General features: G+C 35.9%; 1 protein-coding gene across 2 annotated transcripts in view; it reads left to right on the top strand.

The window, feature by feature from the left end:
* cdin1 (CDAN1 interacting nuclease 1) overlaps positions 1-23,614 on the top strand; it is a 107,128-nt gene that overhangs the window by 33,527 nt on the left and 49,987 nt on the right. For both annotated transcript variants that reach the window (XM_030127652.1, XM_030127653.1), the window contains exons 7-11: positions 7,854-7,933; positions 10,905-10,954; positions 14,107-14,174; positions 20,631-20,696; positions 20,939-21,044. In XM_030127652.1, coding sequence (XP_029983512.1) covers positions 7,854-7,933; positions 10,905-10,954; positions 14,107-14,174; positions 20,631-20,696; positions 20,939-21,044 — 370 coding nt within the window. The remainder of the gene's footprint in view (positions 1-7,853; positions 7,934-10,904; positions 10,955-14,106; positions 14,175-20,630; positions 20,697-20,938; positions 21,045-23,614) is intronic.

Below are 23,614 nucleotides of genomic sequence, written 5' to 3'. Positions count from 1 at the left end.
AAGAGTTAATCAGTGGGCCAGGATCTCAGTGCCAAAATGAAGCCAATGCAGAAATACCTCAAAATTGTAATACCGCTGATGACCACTGGGGTTAGCTCCAAAAGCCATGGATCCCATAGATTTACATCTGCTCTCGAAACATACAAAGTCAGTAATTATTCTCCTATTACTCTTATTTGTTTGATTTGACTATCTAATGAGTGTTCTAGTCCATCTTTAAATTAGTGCTCTCATTATTCAGATCTCAGGTCAAATAGAAGGCTCTGATATCTGCTCTGTCTGGCTTTGATTGACAGGTCTGTATGATAGCTCACTTTCCTGCCGAGTCATTTTTTCAGAGATTCTTTTTCTTTAGTAAAACACATTTTTCCTGACATACAGTTCAACTGTAGTTGGGGTTAATAAGTTATAGTAACAAAACTGTCAAACCACATTGATACACAGTGCTTGATGAAGTTTGCGGTTTAATGAAGACATTACAGCTCATAGTTCTGCCTCTTTTATCCAAATATGGTCACATACAGGGCCAAAAATGCAACACGGCATCAGAAAAAAAAATCACTTATTATCACATGTTTACAGAAATTTGGGAAACATCCCCCAAAAAATCAAATAAATAAATAATGCAGCCAGAGTTCTTAATCTTCTTCAGGTTGTACCCATTAATGTTTTTTAATGAGCCTAATGCTGGTTAAATGTCCATACAATTAAACCTACAGTTTAGTTTTGAACTTGGCTAAATTCTGTTTGCTTTACTGCTTTAACTGAGTTTCAGAAACCTCTGAGATACAGCCCTAATTGAAAGCATAAATGTCTTCAGCAATTCTCTGTACCACATAAGAATGAATGTCAGTGTTTATTTTTACATGAAACACTGGTTGATCAGTCAACCAAGTGCAACCAAATACCAACTCTAAATACCTCTCTTAACCCATAAAGACCCAAACATCCACCGTCAACCAAAACCATCTGCTGATCTAAAATATTTAATATCTGCTGATCCACTAATCCTCTCAATACATGTAAATAATTGGTGTAAAATACAGTTTGTCATCTTTTCATGGTCATCAGATATGACCCATTTGAACATTCAGAGGCTCTGTAATGAACGTGGAAACACATCTTCTACAGCATTGATTCACCAGTAAAACCCATGGAGTTTGATAAATGACAGTGGATGGAGACACTTTGTTTATGTTCAGTCATTGATATATTTTGCTGAAAAAGTCACTTTTTCAGTTTTCTCTGTTTCTGATATAATAACCACCGAATTTACTTCGAGCTTTCATGCACATCTATATGATCAATGAATTAAATACAGAAAAATGTCAGATTTTCACTGAAAAAATACAAAATAAAGAGGTTGATATTATGATAAATGGAGATAAATTACTTAGGAAAGGCTAAATATAGAAGAAAAACTCATTTGGGAACTGCCAGAAAAGCAGAACTGGGTCTTTATGGGTTAAGACGACTAACTCTTAGAGCTGTGACGTTAGCTGCTAGCTACAGTGACTAACATCATAACAACCAATCACGTGCGGACCGTTGCTCTGACTGATCCATTCTAGCACCAGCCATCATCAAATGAGAGAGAACTGCTGCAAAAGCATGTGGATGGTAACCAGCAAAACACCTTTTCAGTTACACAAATATGGTCATTTGTCATATCTTGCATAAATAGCATTAACCGTATGGATATTTTACACAGCCCTATATAGACATACACACACACACAGATATGCAGAGTCTCCTCTCAGTGCTATCAGGGACAATCAGGTGGAAGCAGATCAGTTCTGCCCCAGTAACCTCTTCAGGGACTGAGCTCCTCCTGCACACAAGATACCACCTCATATCATCAAATAGCACCTACACAGCACCACAGATAGTTAAAGAACAGCTTCCCTCTCTCCTTCTCTTTCTCCGTCTCTCTCTCTCTGTTGCCCATCTTCTGTTTTTTTCAATACGGGAGGATAAATTTAAAAGGAGTAAATTGGAAAATCAAATGAGGGCTTTAGGCAGCCGCAGAGATTTGCAGAGCTGTCGGCCAGCGTCGGAGAGCCTCATCCATCATGTCCCACAAGTAGTCAATTCCTCTAGTATCTGTAAATGTTTTCAGATATTAGCCAATTTATATGCTCCGAGATTCATCATGGAAAATCAGCTTTAGCGGCGCACATTATCAGGACCTGTCTCTCCCTTGCTCCATGAAGTTTGATGAACGAGTGCTCCTCCACAGCCCAGTGGTTTGTGCATGGGGAGTGGGTGGATATGGGTGGGTGGGGGTTTGGTGATGGTGCTGGTGGTGTGTGTGTGTGTGTGGGGGGGTCTTATAGAGGAAATAGGAACCCCCACCCAGTAGAAAAAAAAAGTGGGTTTTTTAATTAATAAACAAACTTGCAGAGGAGCTCATCAGTGTCAGGGGCAATAACAATCGTCATCCGTTATTGTTTATTACGATCCTCCCTCAACAAATGTTGCTATATAATGAGGTTCCTCGACATTTTTTTGCATTTGAGATAATGACTTTTTCACCCTAGTGGAGAGAGGAAGTGTGCTTACAAATGACTCAAGTAAGCAATGAAAAATCAAGCCAAGGTGATGTTGCCGTTACCTCGCTTTCTATCTTGTTTTGGAGTTGTATATGAAAAACAAGCTTGCGATTTGTTTACACTGGCTGTTTTCTTTAGCAAATCCCAATGGAGGCGTAGCGTTTCACATCTATTATTCTCTTCTTCTCTGTTCTTTTCTGTTCAGATGTTGACGGTGTGATACGGCGCCTTAGTCAGAATTTATACCAACATGGGACAATTACAGTAAATTTGGCGAATGTTTACAAGGTGCAAAGTCGTGCTGCAGGGCTTTGTTCTTCGTGTCTGGTGTTTCTCCAGATTATGCTTTTTATTTTCCTGCGCGTGTTTTATGTGTATGTGTGTGTATTTACAGAAAAAGGTGTGTGTGTGGTGGAGAGGAGCTCAGGGTGTCATAGAGGAGTGTGCGCCGCCGTGCGAGGCGGGGGCGTCTTTAATAAATGTATGCTGATGTTGGAGGCTGCAACGATGCGAGGGATGCAAGGGCCCTGTTGTTATTTACTGCTGTGTTTGTGCACAGCAGCGAATCCCGGGCCTGCAAATGGCATTACAGCCGGTGATGAATGAGCATTAGGGTAAACTCATTTTAAAAGCATCCTGATTTATTAGCACCCTGGCCTTCCATTTTCATCAGGTCAATGCTTGGCTGAAATTCCACAATGTCAGCGCCAAGGTCACCTCTTTATGGCTATTTTTAACCCCGCTGCTCAAAGAAGAACCTGGAGAGAGGGACTCCATCACTTATTCCGACTAAAAAAAAAAAAAAAGGAACGGGGAGAGAGTGAGGGAGACTTAGAAGTGTTTGTGTGTTATGTGAGAGACCAAAATGTGGCGGTGGTCAACCTCCAATTATGAGCGTTAGTAAGACAAGAGCTTTAATGGCTACCGTTTGCCTTCGGGGAGGTTTATTACACACTACTGTTTTGCAGAAGCAGCGTCAAATCTATAAAACGACCATTAGGAAGAGGGAAAAAATCAATCAAAATGCCATTAAAGTGGAATAAGTTGCCAATATTGCTGATGTGGTTGCGGGTCCTTTGATTTTCCTTCAGATTATTAGGCACAGTAGTCGAGTAGTGACTTTGTTAAGGGAAACCGGTGTTGTTGGGGAGTAATATGTCTCCTGGCTTCATAAAGTTTGCTGCCTCATATTTCCCGCTTTATTGATTATCCATTATCATTTGTCATGAGGTGTCCTAACTCAAGGGGAAAATATAACCCTCTTTCTTCACCGCTGCCTGCACACACTGCACAGGAGCACGGTATGGATCTGCGTGTGGAGGTACCAATCTCAGAGAAAAATGAGCAAGGAAATAAAGCACAGCCCCTGTGCCTTGCAGCTCTAACAGGGAGTGTGCAAGGGGTTATGGGGTGGGCTGGGGGAGTACCTTCAGCTGGGAAACGGTGGATGTTCGAAAAAAAAAAAAAAGGGGGGGGGGTGGTGGTTAGAAGAGGTGGCAGGGAAAGATGGAAACAAAGAAAAGGAAGAAATGGAAAGAGAGGTGTGGGCGCTGAATGGGCTTTGTTCTACCTCCGCCCCCCACGCTCTTTATTTTATCAGAAGGAGGAGTCGATGAGATATCATAGCATTGTTTGCCCTCTAATAGTTTTCTATAGGAGAAAAACCTACAAAAGAAAAACATCTAGGTGGGTGTGGGTGTGTTGGATAATGTATCGAAATATTTTGACTCAGTAGTGATATGATATATTTTGTGATATTTAGTTACAAATATTAGTTGTTGCCCTACAAAATGGGATGAGTGAGATGTTTCTTTCTTTATATATATATATATATATATATATATATATATATATATATATATATATATATATATATGTATATATATATATATATATACACACATACACACATACACACACACAGGGTAGGGAAGCAAAATTTACAATATTTTGAGGCAGGGATTGAAAGACAGTGTATGACCAATTACTTTATTGAAAGTCATGAGAATTTATTTGCCACAAGAAAATTTACATAATAGAAAATGTTTTTATTCTATGTGTCCTCCTTCTTTCTCAATAACTGCCTTCACACGCTTCCTGAAACTTGCGCAAGTGTTCCTCAGATATTCGGGTGACAACTTCTCCCATTCTTCTTTAATAGTATCTTCCAGACTTTCTCGTAATAGTTTTGCTCATAGTCATTCTCTTCTTTACAGTATAAACAGTCTTTATGGACACTCCAACTATTTTTGAAATCTCCTTTGGTGTGACGAGTGCATTCAGCAAATCACACACTCCATGACGTTTGCTTTCCTGATTACTCATATGGGCAAAAGTTTCTGAAAAGGTATGGATAATAGTGTTAGGTATGATTATGACATCAATATATGTTTGGTTTCAAAACAATTGACGTAGTGCCTGCTGAGAAAAAACAACTAAATGTTCATTGTAAATTTAGCTTCCCCACCCTATATATGTATATATGTATATATGTATATATGTATATATATATATATATATATATATATATTTTTTTTTTTTTAATGTTCTTTTCTTTGGAGTCAGTGTCGTGCTAGGAGTTTCTTTCCAAGCTAATAGTAGGTAGTTTGTGTAATGTTACCACTGTAGAAGAGCAGAAGGGGAGGAATTGAAGAACTCCAGAGCAAGCATATGTATTTTTGCTGAAGAGCCTTCCTGTGTTCTCTACATAAAGTCAGAGTACAGGATATTATCATTGATGTTGACATTTGAGATAGTTGTTACCTTAGAAATGGAGTAAGTTAATGGTAACATGCTCTCTGCCTACAGACTCTAACTGGGTGCTTCTATGAAACTGGTCCCTGAAAACAAGACATTGGGGGCTAAAAATTCAAATGATGTAGACTAATGTTATGAAGCAAATTTTGAAGCACTTTGGGTCTATTAAAACTAAATATTTACTGAGATAAAATACAGTTTTATATTATTTTTATACAAAAATCTGCATGTAACATGGTAAAAAAGAGACACGAAATTTACACACTATAATTTTTCAAATATCTTTTTATTCTCTCACAGGTACATTTTGGGAATTGAGCTAAGTATGCAAGGGAGAGTGTTTCACAAAAATGACACTGTTGCAAAATCACTTGCGATTTCCATGTGTTTAAATGGGTAGGTTCCACATGTAACATGAGTGGACACGATGGGTTACACATGAAACCTGGAATGAGACTGAGGTTTATGAAAAAATGCATGTCTGGATTAGAAAAAAACCACTAGGATTCTCACATTTAACACTGTCTTTATTTATAGTAGTATATAAGACCATTTCAAGCTATATTTTCCAGATCAAATGTACTGACACCTAGGTAGGTTTTCATGTCCCAATTTTCATCCTATTTTTGGCCCCGATATTTTATTAAAAATTCATTCATTTTGGGATGACTCAGAGCAAGAGTATAATTTTTTTTGCGTTTATCTGAGGTCATCATTAGGTACATCCTGAGGGGAAATTTGTCTAAATTTCTCTTTTATTATTGGGTCTAAAAAGCTGGTAAAGTGCCAGGTACCAAAATATACCCAGTTTCATAGAAGCATCCAACTCTAATTTCATGTGAGTCGATGCTAATCTTACAAATTGAACCTTTAAAGTGGACTAACTGAGCAGTTAGTGTTATACTATAAATGACACGTGCTGCTCTTTATTAAATGCAATTTTTACACTGGTTTTAGACCCATGTGGAATGTAGAATCAGAAAAAGTGATGCATAGGAAAGAGTAAGAAAAGTAAAACACCGGTGGATTAAAAAATGTTCACGTTACGGTAATTTACTACAGGTCCCACAGAATAAACCCTGCTACACCAAAAGAAACTGAAGGCAGAAAATTATGGTTATAAGCATCTTAAAATGTATTTTAAAGAATGGGTTGCACAAATAAGGATTCATTTATTAATAGTGATCAAGTTGTAGTTTCACATGCTTGAATTTTGGTGTTTAAAACTAGCTAATACAAAATTAGCTTATGATCTATCCTGAACTCCAATATACAGTCCCGGAAAAAATGAGACCACGCTTATTTTTTTCCGATTTTTTTGTTCATTTTAATGCCTGGTACAACTAAAGGTACATTTGTTTAGACAAATATAATGATAACAAAAATAGCTCATAAGAGTTTAATTTCAGGGCTGATATCTGGCCATTTTCCATGTTTTTTTGATAATAACCAAAATCACTTTAGTTCTTACATCAATATCTATGGCGTTGTTCTGCCAAAAACAGTGCTTTTAGGCATGCCATGTTTTCTCTTCTGTCTGTTTTAGTCACATGATACACACAGGAGTTAGTACTTGATTGCATATCCATTGTTTTTGATGACTTTTGATGGCCTAATAATTTTTTCCGTGATTGTAAAATGTCGTCTAGTATTAACTTTGAACTTATGCTCGAGATTTAACCCTAAAAGTTGTTCTTAACTCTGATCAGGCCTGTGAAGCTTTATTTTTTCCCACCTCATTCTTAATGTTCTTCTATGAATTAAGTCCTTGTAACAAATGTCTAATGGTACAGATAGAGATACCAAAGAATTTCTCAGGTTCTATAAATTTCCATAAATCTAAAAATATGCTGTCTTGTCTTTAACAGTTATATATTGCACAGGGTTGAAGATGAGCTTAGGGAATCTCTGCTGTGCAGTGTTGGTACAGGCATCATCCATGCCTGAAATGTGAATAGAAACATTCCTTGTATTGTCTGTGATGCTGCAAGTCTGTCAGGACCATGTGTATATATATCACTAAAATGGCGTGCCTCAACCGTTTCGTCACACAATGATACAATCCATTTAATCCAAATCTTTTTAAGAAATGATTTAAGGATTTTTTTTTTTTTTCCCTTTTTTGCTGTTGCTCTACCAGGGAATCAATCCAGCAGGCTTTCCTTCCTGATTTATAATGTTAGTAGAGCAAGAATGGAGATGAGAGATGCAGAATAGTCAGCGTTCATAACATAGATAAACTACATGGGGCTCTTGTGCTCTGGAGTGAAACATTTATCTATAGAAAATCTGTATAGACACCAAGCAGCTCTGTGATGGACTAGTGTGGAAATACTGCACTACTGGTGCATTACAGAATGTCAGGCTTGTCTTTTGTCTCTTTTATCTCTTCACTGTTTGTTTTTACTGTTAAAATGGAGCTTTGTTGCTTTCCATTTAGTGCAGAAATTAGAAAATATTTCTTAATGTCAATAGGATTGGTGAGATATATGGGTTTTTAGTGGATGTTAATTTGTTTGTCTCTATGTGTTTCCTTTTTCTCAGCCTCTAAAACCATCCTGAACAGTATGCTGAAGGAGCCATCTTTAATCCCAGACCAAATTTTGGCTAAGCATATCTACCAAGTAAGTGTGTTATCGCTTACATTTCATGTCAAATGTCAATAAATTACATTTTTACATAATTTCAATAAGGGCTGATAAGGGATGATAATGATATATGTCGCGAAATAACTTTTCCTCGATAGAAATATGAGACATGCTCAATACAATTTTGATAGAATTCATTTGTCCATGTTTTGATAGACATAAGAACAGGCAATCATAATTAAGTAGCGCTGCACCGAACCAATCACGCTAGAGCGATGTCCACATGAACGTTTTTGGAATGAAGATTTCATTTATTTGGAGTTAATGGTATGTTTTGTTTGTGTTCTATTTTAAAACTTGAAAGCTTTTGCCTGCTGGTCAGACTTTTAGTTTAGTTTTAAGAATATGTACCTGTTTTATTTATAGGTCAAAACACAGTAATGTCCCGTCAGAGGACGAACTTTAATTGATTGCCATTCCAACATTTATTTCAATATAAAGTAACTCCTTGTTTTGGATAATTCCTTATGGTCCAACAAAAGCAAAAATGAATTTAAAAGTTAAAATGTGGGTCATTTAGCAACATTAATCTGTCAGATTGTCCTTAAAATGTCCCATCAGAGAGATTTCAAATACCATGTTTTGACCCTTATCTGAAACAGTTGTATAATGTTCTTCAGTATATGTATCATGTTCAACCTCTGACAGAAAATAAATCCTATTTAAATCAAAAATAACCCTCTGATGTTTTCACAACTTAACTTATGAGTAACAGAAAATTTAAGGTGGACAAAAATAGTGATTTGATTTATATCGTGATACATATCAATATTGTCTGATATGAAAAACAAATATCATGGTATGATTTTTTTTCCATATCGCCCAGCCCTAATTTCAATGTATGTTTAAAGTGGCAAAACTATTTTTCTTCTGCTCACATACAATGATTTCACAATAGGAGTATCTTTACAAATTGTAAAATTTTAGGGGGTAAAGTAGGGTAATTGGAACCCAACAAACTAAATATAGGGTTAAATGTATGCTTGTGTAGGACAAGCATTGAGACATAAATATAAACTTTGTTAGTTGAAAAATATATACAAACTAGTGCATATTGCTAGTGCAGGTCTCCAACATGTAGTAGTAGTTATATTTTATTTGAACGCAACTTCCTCAAATACTGTGTCAAGCAACGACAGTAAGCATAAAAGGAAGCTGAAGTTTGATGGTTCTTATGGTTTTATGTGATGATAGGCTTGAACTCATGTATTCCCTTTAAAACTAGTCAAAGGGAATACATACAGTCGCAGAAAAAATTATTAGACCATCAAAAGTCATAAAAAAACAATGGATATGCAATCAAGTACTAACTCCTGTGTGTATCATGTGACTAAAACAGACAGAAAAGAAAACATGGAATGCCTAAAAGCACTGTTTTTGTCAGTACAATGCCATAGATACTGATGTAAGAACTTAAGTGATTTTGGTTATTATCAAGAAAACATGGAAAATGGCCAGATATCAGCCCTGAAATTAAACTCTTATGAGCTATTTTTGTTATTATCATTATATTTGTCCACACAAATGTACCTTTAGTTGTACCAGGCATTAAAATGAACAAGAAAGGTCTAATAATTTTTTCCGTGACTGTAAAGGATAATGTCTCACTATACATAGACAGGAGATGTAAAAATAATGTACAGCCTCATATAATGGGACATCAGGGCACATATTAATAGTCAGGTTTTCTCTGTTGTGTTAAATCCTGCAAATTGATTAGTTTTCTTCGTCTTGTTCTTTTATCAGTTAACGTGTTAAAATATTTACTAATCAGTTATTACCGCATATAAGAGGTAGCATTATTAAGTATAAAACATAACAATATATTAATGAGGTTCTGTCATATAGGATAGGGTGATAAAATGATTAGAATTATTATCGCAATATACCTTTACATCACAATAAATGTAATTTTCTCAGTATTTTCAGCATCTGGCATCGGTCAGTCCTATTTTCTTGTGGTGAAAAATAACCTAATGTTGTAATTATACTAAAAAGAATATGAATATTACCGTTTCTAACCTCTTTTTAACTTGACAGCAGTAGAATTATGAAAAAGGATACAAAAACTATAATCATTTGGTTGTTTTTTGCCATTTTTATTTACTATAAATAAACCAAATGATTACACTTAAGGGTTTATATTCTTCATATTAAGAAAAAAACTTTACAGCACTTTGTAATGTTTCTTAAAGTTTTGAAACTTAAGTTTACTCCTATATATTTGTAGAAAAAGATATGTTAGAATGGTTATCGCACTTGAAAATGTCACATTCTGATGATAAAACTACTAAAATACTATAAAACTATAAAGTGGTTTCTTTCATTCAAGCCAAATAATCAACTTTTAAATTTGATAGAAACATGGATTTGACATTTATTACAATATTATCCATATGTACTGAACTATCACAGTCAAAGTAGAACCTTATTGTAAACATTGCCAAAACTTAAGTGTATGAATCTTTTAATTTTATTTGTTAAATGCGACTTTTTGAGTATTAAAATATGCCGATGCTAGTTAAATGTGAAAAACATATGAGTAAATATCAGATGAAGCAGTAAAAATAAATGTGGACACACCGTTTGGTAAGTAACAGGTCGCTTTTAGTCCTTTTTTCTTATATTAGAACAGTTTATTAATGATTTATAAAGTGTTAGAAACCTAATTAATGAGCTAATTATGAGCCCTGTGTGAATCATTTATGAAGGTAATCTTATTGTGACGTGGCAGTGAGGTTTTAGAAGTTACTGACAGACGGTGTCGAGGCCTCATGTTTGCTGATGAAGTCACGTGACACGCGGCGGTCATGCCTGCCAATCTGCCTGCATCTCCTGTGTTTTCTCCATTCCCACTGCACTGTATGAGCTTCCTTCCCCTCACCTCCTCCCACCTACCCTTTTTTTTTTTTTCGCACGCCATAATATTTCTTCCCCCTCTTTTCAGTGCACAATAAATGACTGCTGTTATGGACCGCTGGTAGACTGCATCAAACAGTATCCTATCCCATAAAATTTTAAGCCTGAAATTGACGAGGAGCTATTGAAGGGGATGAGATGTGTCTGGCTTCACCTGACATAAAAGTTCTGCTTCACAGAGGAAGTGTTTCATCCTGCCTGCCATCCCGCTATCACTGATACGGCGGCTGGAAGGTGATGGAGGAAAGAGGAGGAGGAGGAGCAGGAGAGGCTAGGCTGATCTAAATGTGTCTCCATGTGCATGCAGTGGATCAGACCCAATGTTCTATACTACAACAGGGAAAATGACATTACCAATCCATGTGATGTTTTTGATGTGTTTCTGTAACGTAGCTGGTATAATTTAGTGTAAATTAAGTTTTTCTTTTAAAATGTAAACAAGAAAAACTATTCCTGAATTCATCGTTTTAAACTCAGTGGGAAGTAAACTGTGAGATTTGCTTCTCAATTCATTATAAATGTTGAAAACTAGTCAGAAGTTGCTGTGTAATAACACTAGAACACATTAGCAATAGTGGTTCTATATTATGCTAGTCAGTAAAATATTTGCTAACTTGCGTACACAGAAAAAAATAACTTTGATAAAAGGGAGAAATACATTACTGTAGTAGTATTTGACACTAGATAGAGGCTACAGGAGGGGCCACATGCAGCCCGATTTGATATCAACGGGCCAGACCAGTAAAATAATAACAATGACAACTCCAAATTTTTGTATTAATTTTAGTGCCTTAAAAAATGTAAATAATTTGAAATGTCTTAAGAATAATAAGTGCAAATGTGTCTCCATGTGCATGCAGTGGATCAGACTCAGTGTTCTATACAACAACAGGGAAAATGACATTACCAATCCATGTGATGTTTTTGATGTGTTTCTGTAACTGGTATAATTTAGCGTAAATTAAGTTTTTCTTTTAAAATGTAAACAAGAAAAACTATTCCTGAATTCATCGTTTTAAACTCAGTGGGAAGTAAACTGTGAGATGTGCTTCTCAAGTCATTATAAATGTTAAAAACTGGTCAGAAATTGCTATGTAATAACACTAGAACACATTAGCAACAGTGTTTCTGTATTATGCTAGTCAGTAAAACATTTGCTAACTTGCATACATGGAAAAGAATAACTTTGATAAAAGGGAGAAATGCGTTGCTGTAGTGGTATTTGACACTAAAGAGAGGCTACAGCAGGGGCCACATGCAGCCCAAATTTAATATCAAGGGGCCAGACCAGTAAAATAATAACATAATAGCCTATTAATAATGACAAATCCAAACTTTTGTATTTGTTTTAGTATAAAAAAGTTATGAAAATGTTTACATTTATGAACTATCCTTTCAAACAAATGTAAATATCCTGAAATTTCTTAAGAATAAGTGCAATTTTAACAATATTATGCCTGAAATTATCATTTATACATCTGCATCACAGATTGAGTTTACAAAGGCACTTAGTAACATTTAATCACATTTAGTAACAGGCAGAATATTGTTAAAATTTTGAAGTTTGGAACCATAATGAATTTTCCACCCTAGACTGTTAACATCTTCAGTGTAACTTCTTCACTTGGCGCATTCATGTTCCAGACAGAAACTTTGGCCAGTTTTGGCCTGTGGGCCGTATGTTTGACACCCCTGGACTACAGCGTCCATGCATAGTGCTTCAAATTTGGAGAATGTAACAAAATAAGTATTTTATGCACCAAAAAACACCCACTTAAAAAAAAATAAAGGATCTATAACACTGCTGTGGGTTTTGAGCGCTTATATGAAATTACCATTAGCTTCTATGTTGTTTTCAGTTTTTTGCTGATGTTAGCTAACTCCATTTGAAACTAATAATGGGCTTAAGTCTCTGTTTCCAGCCCTAACATTCATTGACATAAACGACTCTGTAAAAGACATTTTGTTTTCTTCCTGATTTTTTTTTTTTTTTTGTCAGTGTAGCAACGTTAGTCACCAACAACTTGGAAACAAAATAGCTAACATCAGCAAACAACGCAAACCAACATAAACTGGACATTAGTGCATACAAATTATACATATCGGACCTTTTAAATGTTAATGACTTGTTTTTTCATTTGTTCTTTTTTAACGTAATTAGTTACAATTGTGTTTATTACAATCCTAATTTAGCTGGGTGATTTAAAAACCTGAGCTATATTTGTCCGTGCTTCACCCCTTAGATTTCATTACTTCTGTTTAATTCATTTCCTGTTCAGTGTAATGTCCATGTTTTTTCTTGTCGTCCTTTTGGACACATTCTGGGCTACCTCAGGACAAGCAGCTGTTCAACTTTTTCTCTGAGGGAGGGAACGTATTTAAATGAGTATACATGTGTATGTTATTGTGTCTGTCCGGGCTTTCACGTGTATGTGGTGGGGTTGGGTTTTTCTGTTCATAACCACTCAACCCTGTCCCATCTTGCCCTCCCTCCACATCCGCTCTTTTACCTTTTTTTGGCCAGTCCTGACTTCATTGTCAGTTAGTCCACAACAGAGAGTTCATGGTACCCGCCCCATGACTATGTGCTTTGAAAGACCTGAGAGGGATTCTTCTAAATGAATCTGTGGGGATAAATGTATTAATTAGAATCCATTTAAATGATTAGGCTGTGTTGAGCGCAGTCATATGTCAAGAAGTTTCTCCGTCAAAAAAAAGTGAATTGCGAACCTTTAATATCCAGCCTCTGTAAGTTGGAGGTTCAAGAACACACACATGCCCTGATGTAAAACGACATTTTATTCCAAAGGCAAGATTTCAGAGGAATGAGCGGAGGAACCAGTCCAGGCACTGTGTGCATTTAGTTAAATTGGCATTTGTTCCTTCTTCCTCATTTAGGTAATGCACTTGAGAGATTTGTTGTGAAACCAGATTGAGTTTGACCTGAAAACATTGACTCTGATTGTGATCCTGCATGAAGAGAAGTGGTCTCCTTTGCATAATGAACCAGTGGTGGAGAGAGGCATTTCTAAACTTAAATAAATGTCAGACATGTACATATATGTGCACTTGACACACTGGGTTAGTTTGATAATATCCAAAACAGCTGCAGTGTTTTAACCAATGACTTGTACGTCTCGAGTCCACACGTCTTTTTAACATTATGTGTTTCAATAACATGAAAAGCACATTTTGCTGTATGTTGGATTCCTTGACTCTTTCTTCCCCAGTGCTATTGGACAAGAGCATGAGGTTCTGCTCTGTGACAAACTGAAGGAGAGGAACCTTTCCTTCCTAGGTAAGACATTTCTTGACCCTCTTATCACATTTCTAAACTCAGTCCAGTTGAGATAGACCAGAGGTGGAAGAAGTGTTCAGAAGTTTTACTGAAGTAAAAATAGAAATACCACAGTGTAGAACTACTCCACTGCAAGTAGAAGTCCTAAATTCAGAATTTTATTACTCTGACCCCTGAAGGGGAGGCAAGGGGTATTGTTTTTGGTTTGGTTTGTTTGTTTCTTTGTTCGTTAACACTAGCAGCAAAACTATTGGTTGAATTCATACCAAACTGGGTTTATAGATTGCCAGTGACTCATAATAGGTGTGGTTACATTTTGGGGAAAGTAGGTTAAACTTCAAGTTTTTTATGAATTTTTTAAATCTTTGTTTTTCTCCCTTTTTCTTAAAATGGGTGAAAATTCACGTCTATAAAAACATCAGTTTTGTTTCAATATACGTCTAACTTGGCACATATATTGAGGAAATTGATATGCTGACATCACACACAGACATGATGACGTCAGCTGGATCGATGCCAGAATAAGCTACAATACATGTGAGGGGCAGGGTTCGTTGTGCCTGGCACCACTTGTTTATTTCAAGTATAAAGGTGTTATCAAGAAAGTAAACTTCTGAAGTAAAAAGTGTACATGTGGAACAGCTCATTTTAAATGTATTTTTATTATGGAATTCCTAAATATATGTAACAGGGGTCGTACGGGTCTGTTTTCAAGACCGTGAAGGTGCTTGAAAGTGCTCACAAATATAACTCTGTGATGTGATTTATTTATTTATTTCTAATATTAACTGTCAGGTTAGATGGCAAGTCAAAGCTACTTACAGAGAGGTGATACATTTTGAAAAATAAAATTTTTTGTCAAAAAAGAATATTAGCCGGTGTTCTCAGGTTGACTCCAAGTAAAATTTGTATCTTAATGTTTGGCTTGGTGCAGGTGTGTCTGAAGAAGTAGCTTTCCTTTTTTTGGATAAAACTTTCTTTTCTCCTTTAATTTCCAAACTTTTTGCTGTTATGAAATGTAATTTTAGATGTTTATAGCATAATACAATGTTCATTATTGTGATTAAAAAGTGGAAAAACAAACAATCATGTGTATATGTATTCCCGTAGATATGTATTTTACCCCAGTGGTAAGGTTTTGTGCTGGAAAAAATTGAAAATGACTCTTAAAAGTGCTTGAAAAGTGCTTGAATTTGACCTCGAAAAATGTGTGATGTAAGAGCTGCTGATTATCAGTGTGGCTTCTTTGTATTTTACACAGTAGATTAGTAGTGCAATGATAAAGCAGGTATCAATCACATAATTTCCACTAGAAAAAATGGAAATGGCAAAACACAAATATGTCAAAATAAAAGTAGCCTATTCTGATTGCACTGCTATGGCACTGAAGCCTTACAACACACTGTATACCAAAGAAAATGCACTGAATGTTACCTCATTGATTTGCAAACAACCAGGAGCCTCTCAGATAACCAATAAATATTTAATATTTATCCAATAATATTTAAAAGCTTCCAAGGTGACTCTTAATGTCTTCTAAACGGTCTTTAACTGTTGTCTCAGGTTACTGGTCATCAGCATATATTTTTTTAATTTTTTAGTTTATGTAGTTTTTTTATATGGGAAATCCTATTGTGATTATTATGTGCCATAAAGGAGGAGGTTGTGGTCATTTCATCTGCAGGTCATGTTTGAGATGTAACATTTACAAGATTGCAACTCTACTTTAAGGTGATTTTAGTTATAGTCTTTAACCAGACCAAGAAAAGACAATATGGAACATGTCTGCATCAAGTTTTTGACTTATTTACTTGGTTTAGATATAAGAATGGTGTGTCTTTTCTGGCTAATGGAAAAATGTATGATTCCAGATAATTCTCAAGTTTTTTTCTGCCACATCCTTGTTTCTTTTTTCTGTTCTTCACTATTATTTTTACTCAAGAAAAGCAAAACAATGTATGATGCATTGTAGATACAGGTTCTTTAATTGTTTTTCTTAGTTTTTTTCTTAGTTTAAAAATAAGGGGTGGGGTGGGGGGTAGGCACATAATAATATAAATCATGATATGGGTAACTTAAATAAGGGACACTTTCACGCATTATTTCTACCTACTTATGGAACTTTCCAATTGATCCTCTGGTGAAATACTTTATTTTCTTCCATAATTTTACCCTGAAATTCTGAACTTTTCATCTCAGAAATGTACATTCTTTAATCTCAAACAATTTCAGATTTATTTTCTTGCAAGTTAATGATTTTATAATATGAAAATATATTCAAGTTTTTTTAAATTGTATATATAACAGTTCAACCTTAGAGAACACCAAAGTTTGTATTTCTGTAAATTTTTTCAAAACATTTAATTAAATATACAGTCGCGGAAAAAATTATTAGACCACCCTTGTTTTCTTCAATTTCTTGTTCATTTTAATGCCTGGTACAACTAAAGGTACATTGTTTTGGACAAATATATAACAACAAAAACAGCTCATAACAGTTTAATTTCAGAGCTGATATCTACCCATTTTCCATGTTTTTTGATAATAACCAAAATCACTTCAGTTCTTACATCAATATCTGTGGCATTGTACTGACAAAAACAGTACTTTTAGGCATTCCATGTTTTCTTTTCAGTCTGTTTTAGTCACATGATACACACAGGAGTTAGTACTTGATTGGATAACCATTATTTTTGATGACTTTTGATGGTCTAATATTTTTTTCCGCGATTATAGATTATTACCCCCTCTCCAGCCCACTTCCCAAAAATAAATAAATACATTAAAACAGTGAAAAATGCAATAAAAAAAGTCATCAAGCTGACCTCACCAACCAAATGGGTACATGTTTTTTTTTTTTTGCTTTCATCCTGTTCTTAATCTGTGCTGTGATTGTTTTGTCATCTGTTATTAGTTTTACATCATTTGGCGTTCTGTTCCAAATCCGTATCCAGTATCGCTGAATATTTTCTAATTTACTTTTAGTTTGTTAATCCTACCGTCTTGTTCTAGCAGTATTATATCAAAGTAGGGTGTCCAGGTGTGAAATTGTGAACTGAATTTTTGACCCCCCCCCCCCCCTTCCTTTCCCCTTCCTCTCATCTCCTCATCCCATCCCCATCCCCTAGGTCAGATGAGTGATGAAGGATAAAAGTCATTCCCTCTGTCATTAAGAGCGTATCATTTATTTGGACCTGAAGTGCTGACCTTTCTTCGGGGCTGTACAGGGGACTGTTCTAAAACCGTCAGAGTTCGAGGGGCACGAGGGCCACCGAGGCAGCCTTATACCCCCCATACCCCTCTCACCCCCCCTCGTCTGATAAATGGATTGGAAATAAGCTACCCAACAGCAGGGATGGCCCATTAATTTTAATCAAAAGTGATGTAAAAAGGCGATCAGAGACACTAGACAATGTCAGCAGTCCAGTAGGTATGAATAGGGGTCCCCGTTCAAACACACACACGTAGACCCCACGTTATTGGAGGCGGGATGCCCCTTTGTACCGCAGGCCTCTGGCAGCCTCGCTGACCTCACTCGGCTCTCTTTCTTCATCCTTGGCTGATGCTAGCGCCTCACCGCCACAGACACCGCCGCCCTCCGCTCTCCTCAATTCCCTTCCATGCCCCATTAGTTGAGCTTGGCTGGAGACAAAGAGGCAGACCCTTGGAACTGAATGACCTGGTCAGCCTGAGATTTAATGGAGAAATCAGGTGTTGTAGGGATAATGGCTGAAGCGCGCCAGAAGTCAAGGACAATGGCTGCAGCCTGTGCAGTCAGGGGTCAGACTTACACAGGCTATAATGCCAACCTTGTCCCCTTGTTATATATTTTATAAAGCTCTGGCAAACTGCAAACTGGAGAGCAGCTCTGTAACCAGGCTTTACAGGTTTTTGTGCTACAACAGCAAATACGTGGCAGATGTAGTTAATGGTTTTCTCCGTGTCTTCTCCTGCTTTTTTCGTCTGCTTTGCAAACATTAGCTGGGGGTGGGGTGGGGTGGGGGGGTCCTCTACATTCTACAGGGTGGGGAAGCAAAATTTACAATGAACATTTAGTTGTTTTTTTCTCAGCAGGCACGACGTCAATTGTTTTGAAACCAGACATATATTGATGTCATAATCATACCTAACACTATTATCCATACCTTTTCAGAAACTTTTGCCCATATGAGTAATCAGGAAAGCAAACGTCAAAGAGTGTGTGATTTGCTGAACGCACTCGTCACACCAAAGGAGATTTCAAAAATAGTCGGAGTGTCCATAAAGACTGTTTATAATGTAAAGAAGAGAATGACTATGAGCAAAACTATTACGAGAAAGTCTGGAAGATACTATTAAAGAAGAATGGGAGAAGTTGTCACCCGAATATTTGAGGAACACTTGTGCAAGTTTCAGGAAGCGTGTGAAGGCAGTTATTGAGAAAGAAGGAGGACACATAGAATAAAAACATTTTCTATTATGTCAATTTTCTTGTGTCAAATAAATTCTCATGACTTTCAATAAACTAATTGGTCATACACTGTCTTTCAATCCCTGCCTCAAAATATTGTAAATTTTGCTTCCCCACCCTGTAATACTTGGACACATTTTTGTTGATACCAGTCTTTGAATATTGATATCTCGGCATTGATTCCACTTTGCGTCCATTTTATCAACAAGACTTTTCCATCACACATTATGGTGTAAATGTTGAGTTTTATTTTTCACCTCCTCTGCATGTCCATACACTCAAAAGTACTTTTGTAACATGGTGATATAATAATAAAGTCACATAATACAATATAATGTAAGCCACAATGTGGTTAGATTTCAGTTGCCTGTTTCAATTTGTAGTTTTATGTTTCAGTGCCTCCCTAGTTTTCCACTCAGGATTTTTTGTAACATAAAAAATAACCTTTTAGCACTAGGACTGGATGATACGGCCAAAAATGATCTGATCACCAGGAAACAATAAAGAAAAGACCCCAAAACACCAATGAAAAATATATATCATAATTATCATTATTGTTTTATTACCATAGTCAAGTGTACTGCAGTTTATGACACACTTTATTCCAGTTTTATTTTAAAGCATTAACAGATGCTGGAGATATAGAATAAAGAAAAAAAAACATGAGGGACTAAATTTGATCAATCAGTGCATTTATATATTTAAAACATTAGAAAATTAGAAAAATTATCTGCAAACATCACTCTTTTACATCTGTTTAGTACTGAGTCGACCTAAAGTCTTTCATTCCAATGTAACGTTCCATTTCTGTAGAACTTAGATCTGCAGGCAAGTCATCCATTAAAGGCCAAATATCCATAAAAGTATAATAATTTCCCTTCAACTTAAAACTGATCCTCTCCATTGACAACTTTTTTAAAAATGTCTGTACACTGTTTGGTTCGTTAGTGTTTTTTCATAAATCCAATTCAATAATATGCATTTTATGACTAAAAATAGACATTGACTTACATTTGAGTTTAGTTTTTTTTATTGATCAGCTCCCAATAGAGACTGACCTGGATCTTTACAAGTAATTTGTTTCAATTTTACATCAGTCAAGTTACTTGTTAATATAATATCATTAATTTCTCACATAGGTATTGAGATATGATATTAAACTGTACGATCTGTTACTACATACAAAAGCGTCAAAGTTCGGTACACCACCCTATAGTTGCAACACCCAAGCACCTCACCCAAATTTAGAGGTAATTATCTTTTCTCAGTTTTCTTTCATATTTTGCAGTTATTTACTGTATATTTGTGCTAATTATAAAAATCTCTGTAGATTTTTAACTAGTGTAATGACATTTCTTTGTTCTCTTTGCATAAAAAGTTTTTTTTGCATATTTTGCACATGTGGCAGTGTTCTTAGGGCTTACTGCTGTAGATAGTTATCCTAAAATTAGATTTATAAATTGCGATATATTGTCCAACAACCAGTCCAACTTTATTTATAAAGCACGTTAAAAAGAACACAGTTGGCCAACGTGCTGTACACGAATAAAACACATCATAGTTATAAACACATAAAACTAGAGCAAAATAGTAAAAAAACAATAAAAACATATATATTTTCACATATCGTTAGCCTCATAGCATACTTGCCTATGTCATATTTTTAGCCAAATTGTGATATCTGCATAACTTTACTTTTGTAACACAGCTGCTTCATTATGCTATATTCCAAAAAAAATATGTCTTAGGTAGTTATGCTATGAGGCTAATGAGATATTGGATTGCAATCCCTGTGTCATGATACATATCTAAGACAAAATTCTTACCGATTCACAGCCCAAGTAAATGACTATTTGAATATTCAGAGATTACAGATGAAAACCATGTTCAACACCAATTATTTTTCACTACAGAGTATTTTTGTGATGTCTTCAAATGTGACTGAAGGAGGACTTTAAACTTTATTTCAACTTATTCTAAAGTATTCTGCTCTTCATTTCCTTCAGATGAAAACCAGCTGAGAGCTATGGGTTACGACAAAACACCTGACATCATCCTGGAGGTCCCAGTCGGTTGGTATTTACACTACAAATGTCAATGTTTTATCTGAACTCACCTACCTTCTCATGGAGGATAATTCACTTGTCTAAATGTTGCTGTGTTAATGTCAGGTTGTCTTTATTTTCATTTGTGTCTATTATTCTTTTTTTATGAAGAGAATAAAAGGCAAAAACAAAGAAAATGTCACTTGTCCTTTCTAGATGTCGGTGCAGTAGCTATTTTGTAACTATGTTGTGTTTTTGTTTGCGAACAGCTGTAGAGGGACACATCGTCCACTGGATCGAGAGCAAAGCATCATTCGGAGACGACCACAGCCATCGCACATATCTGAACGAACAGTTCTGGAGCTACTGGAACAGGTCGGCCTTTCCTTTCCTTTCCTTTCCTTTCCTTTCCTTTCCTTTCCTTTCCTTTCCTTTCCTTTCCTTTCCTTTCCTTTCCTTTCCTTTCCTTTCCTTTCCTTTCCTTATGTTTGGTTTGTTCATATTTATTTTCATTTCTATTCTGTACATTTATTTTCTTTTCCTTGCATTTTTTCTCCTTTACATTTCTTTACTTTGCCTTCTTATTTTTAACTTTTTCAGGTTCAGGAAGTACATTTGCCAAACCTGACTCTAAGACAAAGAAACTACATGTAAAATTACACAATATATTGATTTAAAAAGCAGTCATTTTATTAACAAATTTGATTTTTAGTCACATACAATGCCCTTTTTTCCACCAGAATTTCTCCAGTTTATTTGTAATAGTTCCCTGAAGGGGCCAACATTACATTTTATTAGTTAATGACAGACTCGGCCATGTTATCATATATTCAGTGAACAAGTTTATAGACATGTTCAGAGACTTTATTTCTATTTTTTCCTGTAGAAATGCTCAGTTACATCACATTTCTTAAGGCTCTGTTTATTACCAACAAATCCCCTTTTCACACCTTTGTGAAACTGACTGTATCTCCTCACATTCATCCACTTCTTCCTGCCCATAGTCTCTAAGCCCAGACTTTCATCCGTGGATCACACTCTTGTTCCAGCCTGAATAGCTGCCTCTGAACCTGATTGTTTTCCAAAGTATACACATTGTTTTTGGGGGGAAGTTGGTAAATGGGTGATTAATCCATCGCATCTGTGGTCATGAGAACTTCTGTGTAGGAACAAGCCTTGGTTCTCACCCTGGAGAAAGGTGTGTGATATGAAGATATGAATGTGCACGGTTGTGTTTGTGTTGGTAGAAGTGGAAAAGCTGCACCACCGGACATTCATTTTCTTGTCACACTTTTCCTGCAGGTCCATGTTTCTCTTGAGTTTTTTTGTGTAAATCACAGTAATTATTGATCTAAATACACTTAATAATTGAAAAAGGATACATATAGTGGTCATGAACACCTACCATACTTCAGACTTCCATTTTTTTTTTCGTATTTTAGCGGATTTGTATTTCAATAGCAAGGTCTAAAATTAACACAGCCGTGTGTGTTTTGGCTAGTCTCCACATTGTAGGGTTATATTTTGCATGAAAATAGACGCTGCATTGTCTGTGTTAGATTCACACTGTGGCATTGACTTCATGGTGCATTCAGGTGCAACTCGTAAACTCTTCTTGGACGTTTAAAGCAGGAAAGTTTTTTTTGGCTTATTCTATATCAGTGGTTCCCAACCTTTTTTGTCTCATGAGCCCATTTTAACATCACAAATTTCTGGCGACCCCAGACATTCAAAACAGAGAATTTTTTTTTTTTTATGCTAAAATTAAGTTGTTTTTGATCATGTAATAGTTTGCTATGCTATGGTGCAAATAAACATTATTTTTAGACGACATTTAGTCTATATAATGTATATCATTGTGGACGGAGGCAGAAAAGTCAGGTGCACAAAGTGAGAATTTTATTTTTCTTGGTCAGGATATGTACAGTCAGTCCAGCTTGGCTCTACAAGGCTGACAATTAATACTGAACAAAGAATAACCCAAACTATGAATTATGAAAGAGCTGCAGCATGTGAAACCGACCACAATAAACATTTGAAAGATAAACAGTACCACAGTGCTTCAGTTTCAGCTTCACAGTTTGTCATGTCTTTTGTGATTATCTCTTTCAACTCATCATATATATATATTTTTTATTTTTATCAATTACTAGAAATTTCAGGCGACCCCATTTGAATTCCACGTGACCCCATATGGGGTCCTGACCCCAAGGTTGAAAAACACTACTCTATATTCTTTAAATACATACAGTTCTACCAAATTATGCATACATCTTAGCATTTTAGTAAAAATACAGCAGTTTTTTTTTTTTTTTACTTCCCTTTGGCCTGTTACACCTAATTGTATCCACCGATGGTGTTCTCTCAAGAAACAACAAACTTTGAGCACAATATTTGATGTTATTTAGCTTTCATTGAAACTGTAAATAATCATTTCAGATGTGTAAGTGTGAGTTACAGATGAATGTTCTTCACATCCCAGTATCACTTGGCATTGAGTTCCACACCCTGTAAGTTAAAAAGTCGCCCACACCACGTCTATCGGCCTGAACGCCTCGTGGCTCTGACAGCCACATGACATGTTGTGACATGACTTTGGAGAAGGAAGAGGTTCCAGAGGCTTTCCCTTTCCCTCTGATAACCCTCTGGTTTGTTGATCGACTGTGGAGTGTTACTTGGTTTATGGATTAATCAAGATTAAACAAAAAAATGTAGCTTTTTTTTTTTAAGATAATTTTTACCTCCACCAATGAGGTTATGTTTTTGCCGGCATTGGTTGGTTTGTCTGTCTGTCCGTGTGCAAGATAACTCAAAAAGTTATGGACAGATTTGGATGAAAATTTCAGGAACAAGGAACAAATGATTAAATTTTGGTGGTGATCGGGGGGGGGTGGCACTGATCTGCCTTGGTGGAGGTCTGTGCTTTCCGAGTGCTTTTCTAGTTT

Source organism: Sphaeramia orbicularis, chromosome 22, assembly GCF_902148855.1.
Source record: "Sphaeramia orbicularis chromosome 22, fSphaOr1.1, whole genome shotgun sequence".
NCBI lineage: Eukaryota > Metazoa > Chordata > Actinopteri > Kurtiformes > Apogonidae > Sphaeramia > Sphaeramia orbicularis.
Note: the sequence above shows the minus strand (reverse complement) of the source record. Positions and strands in the feature narration are given on the sequence as shown.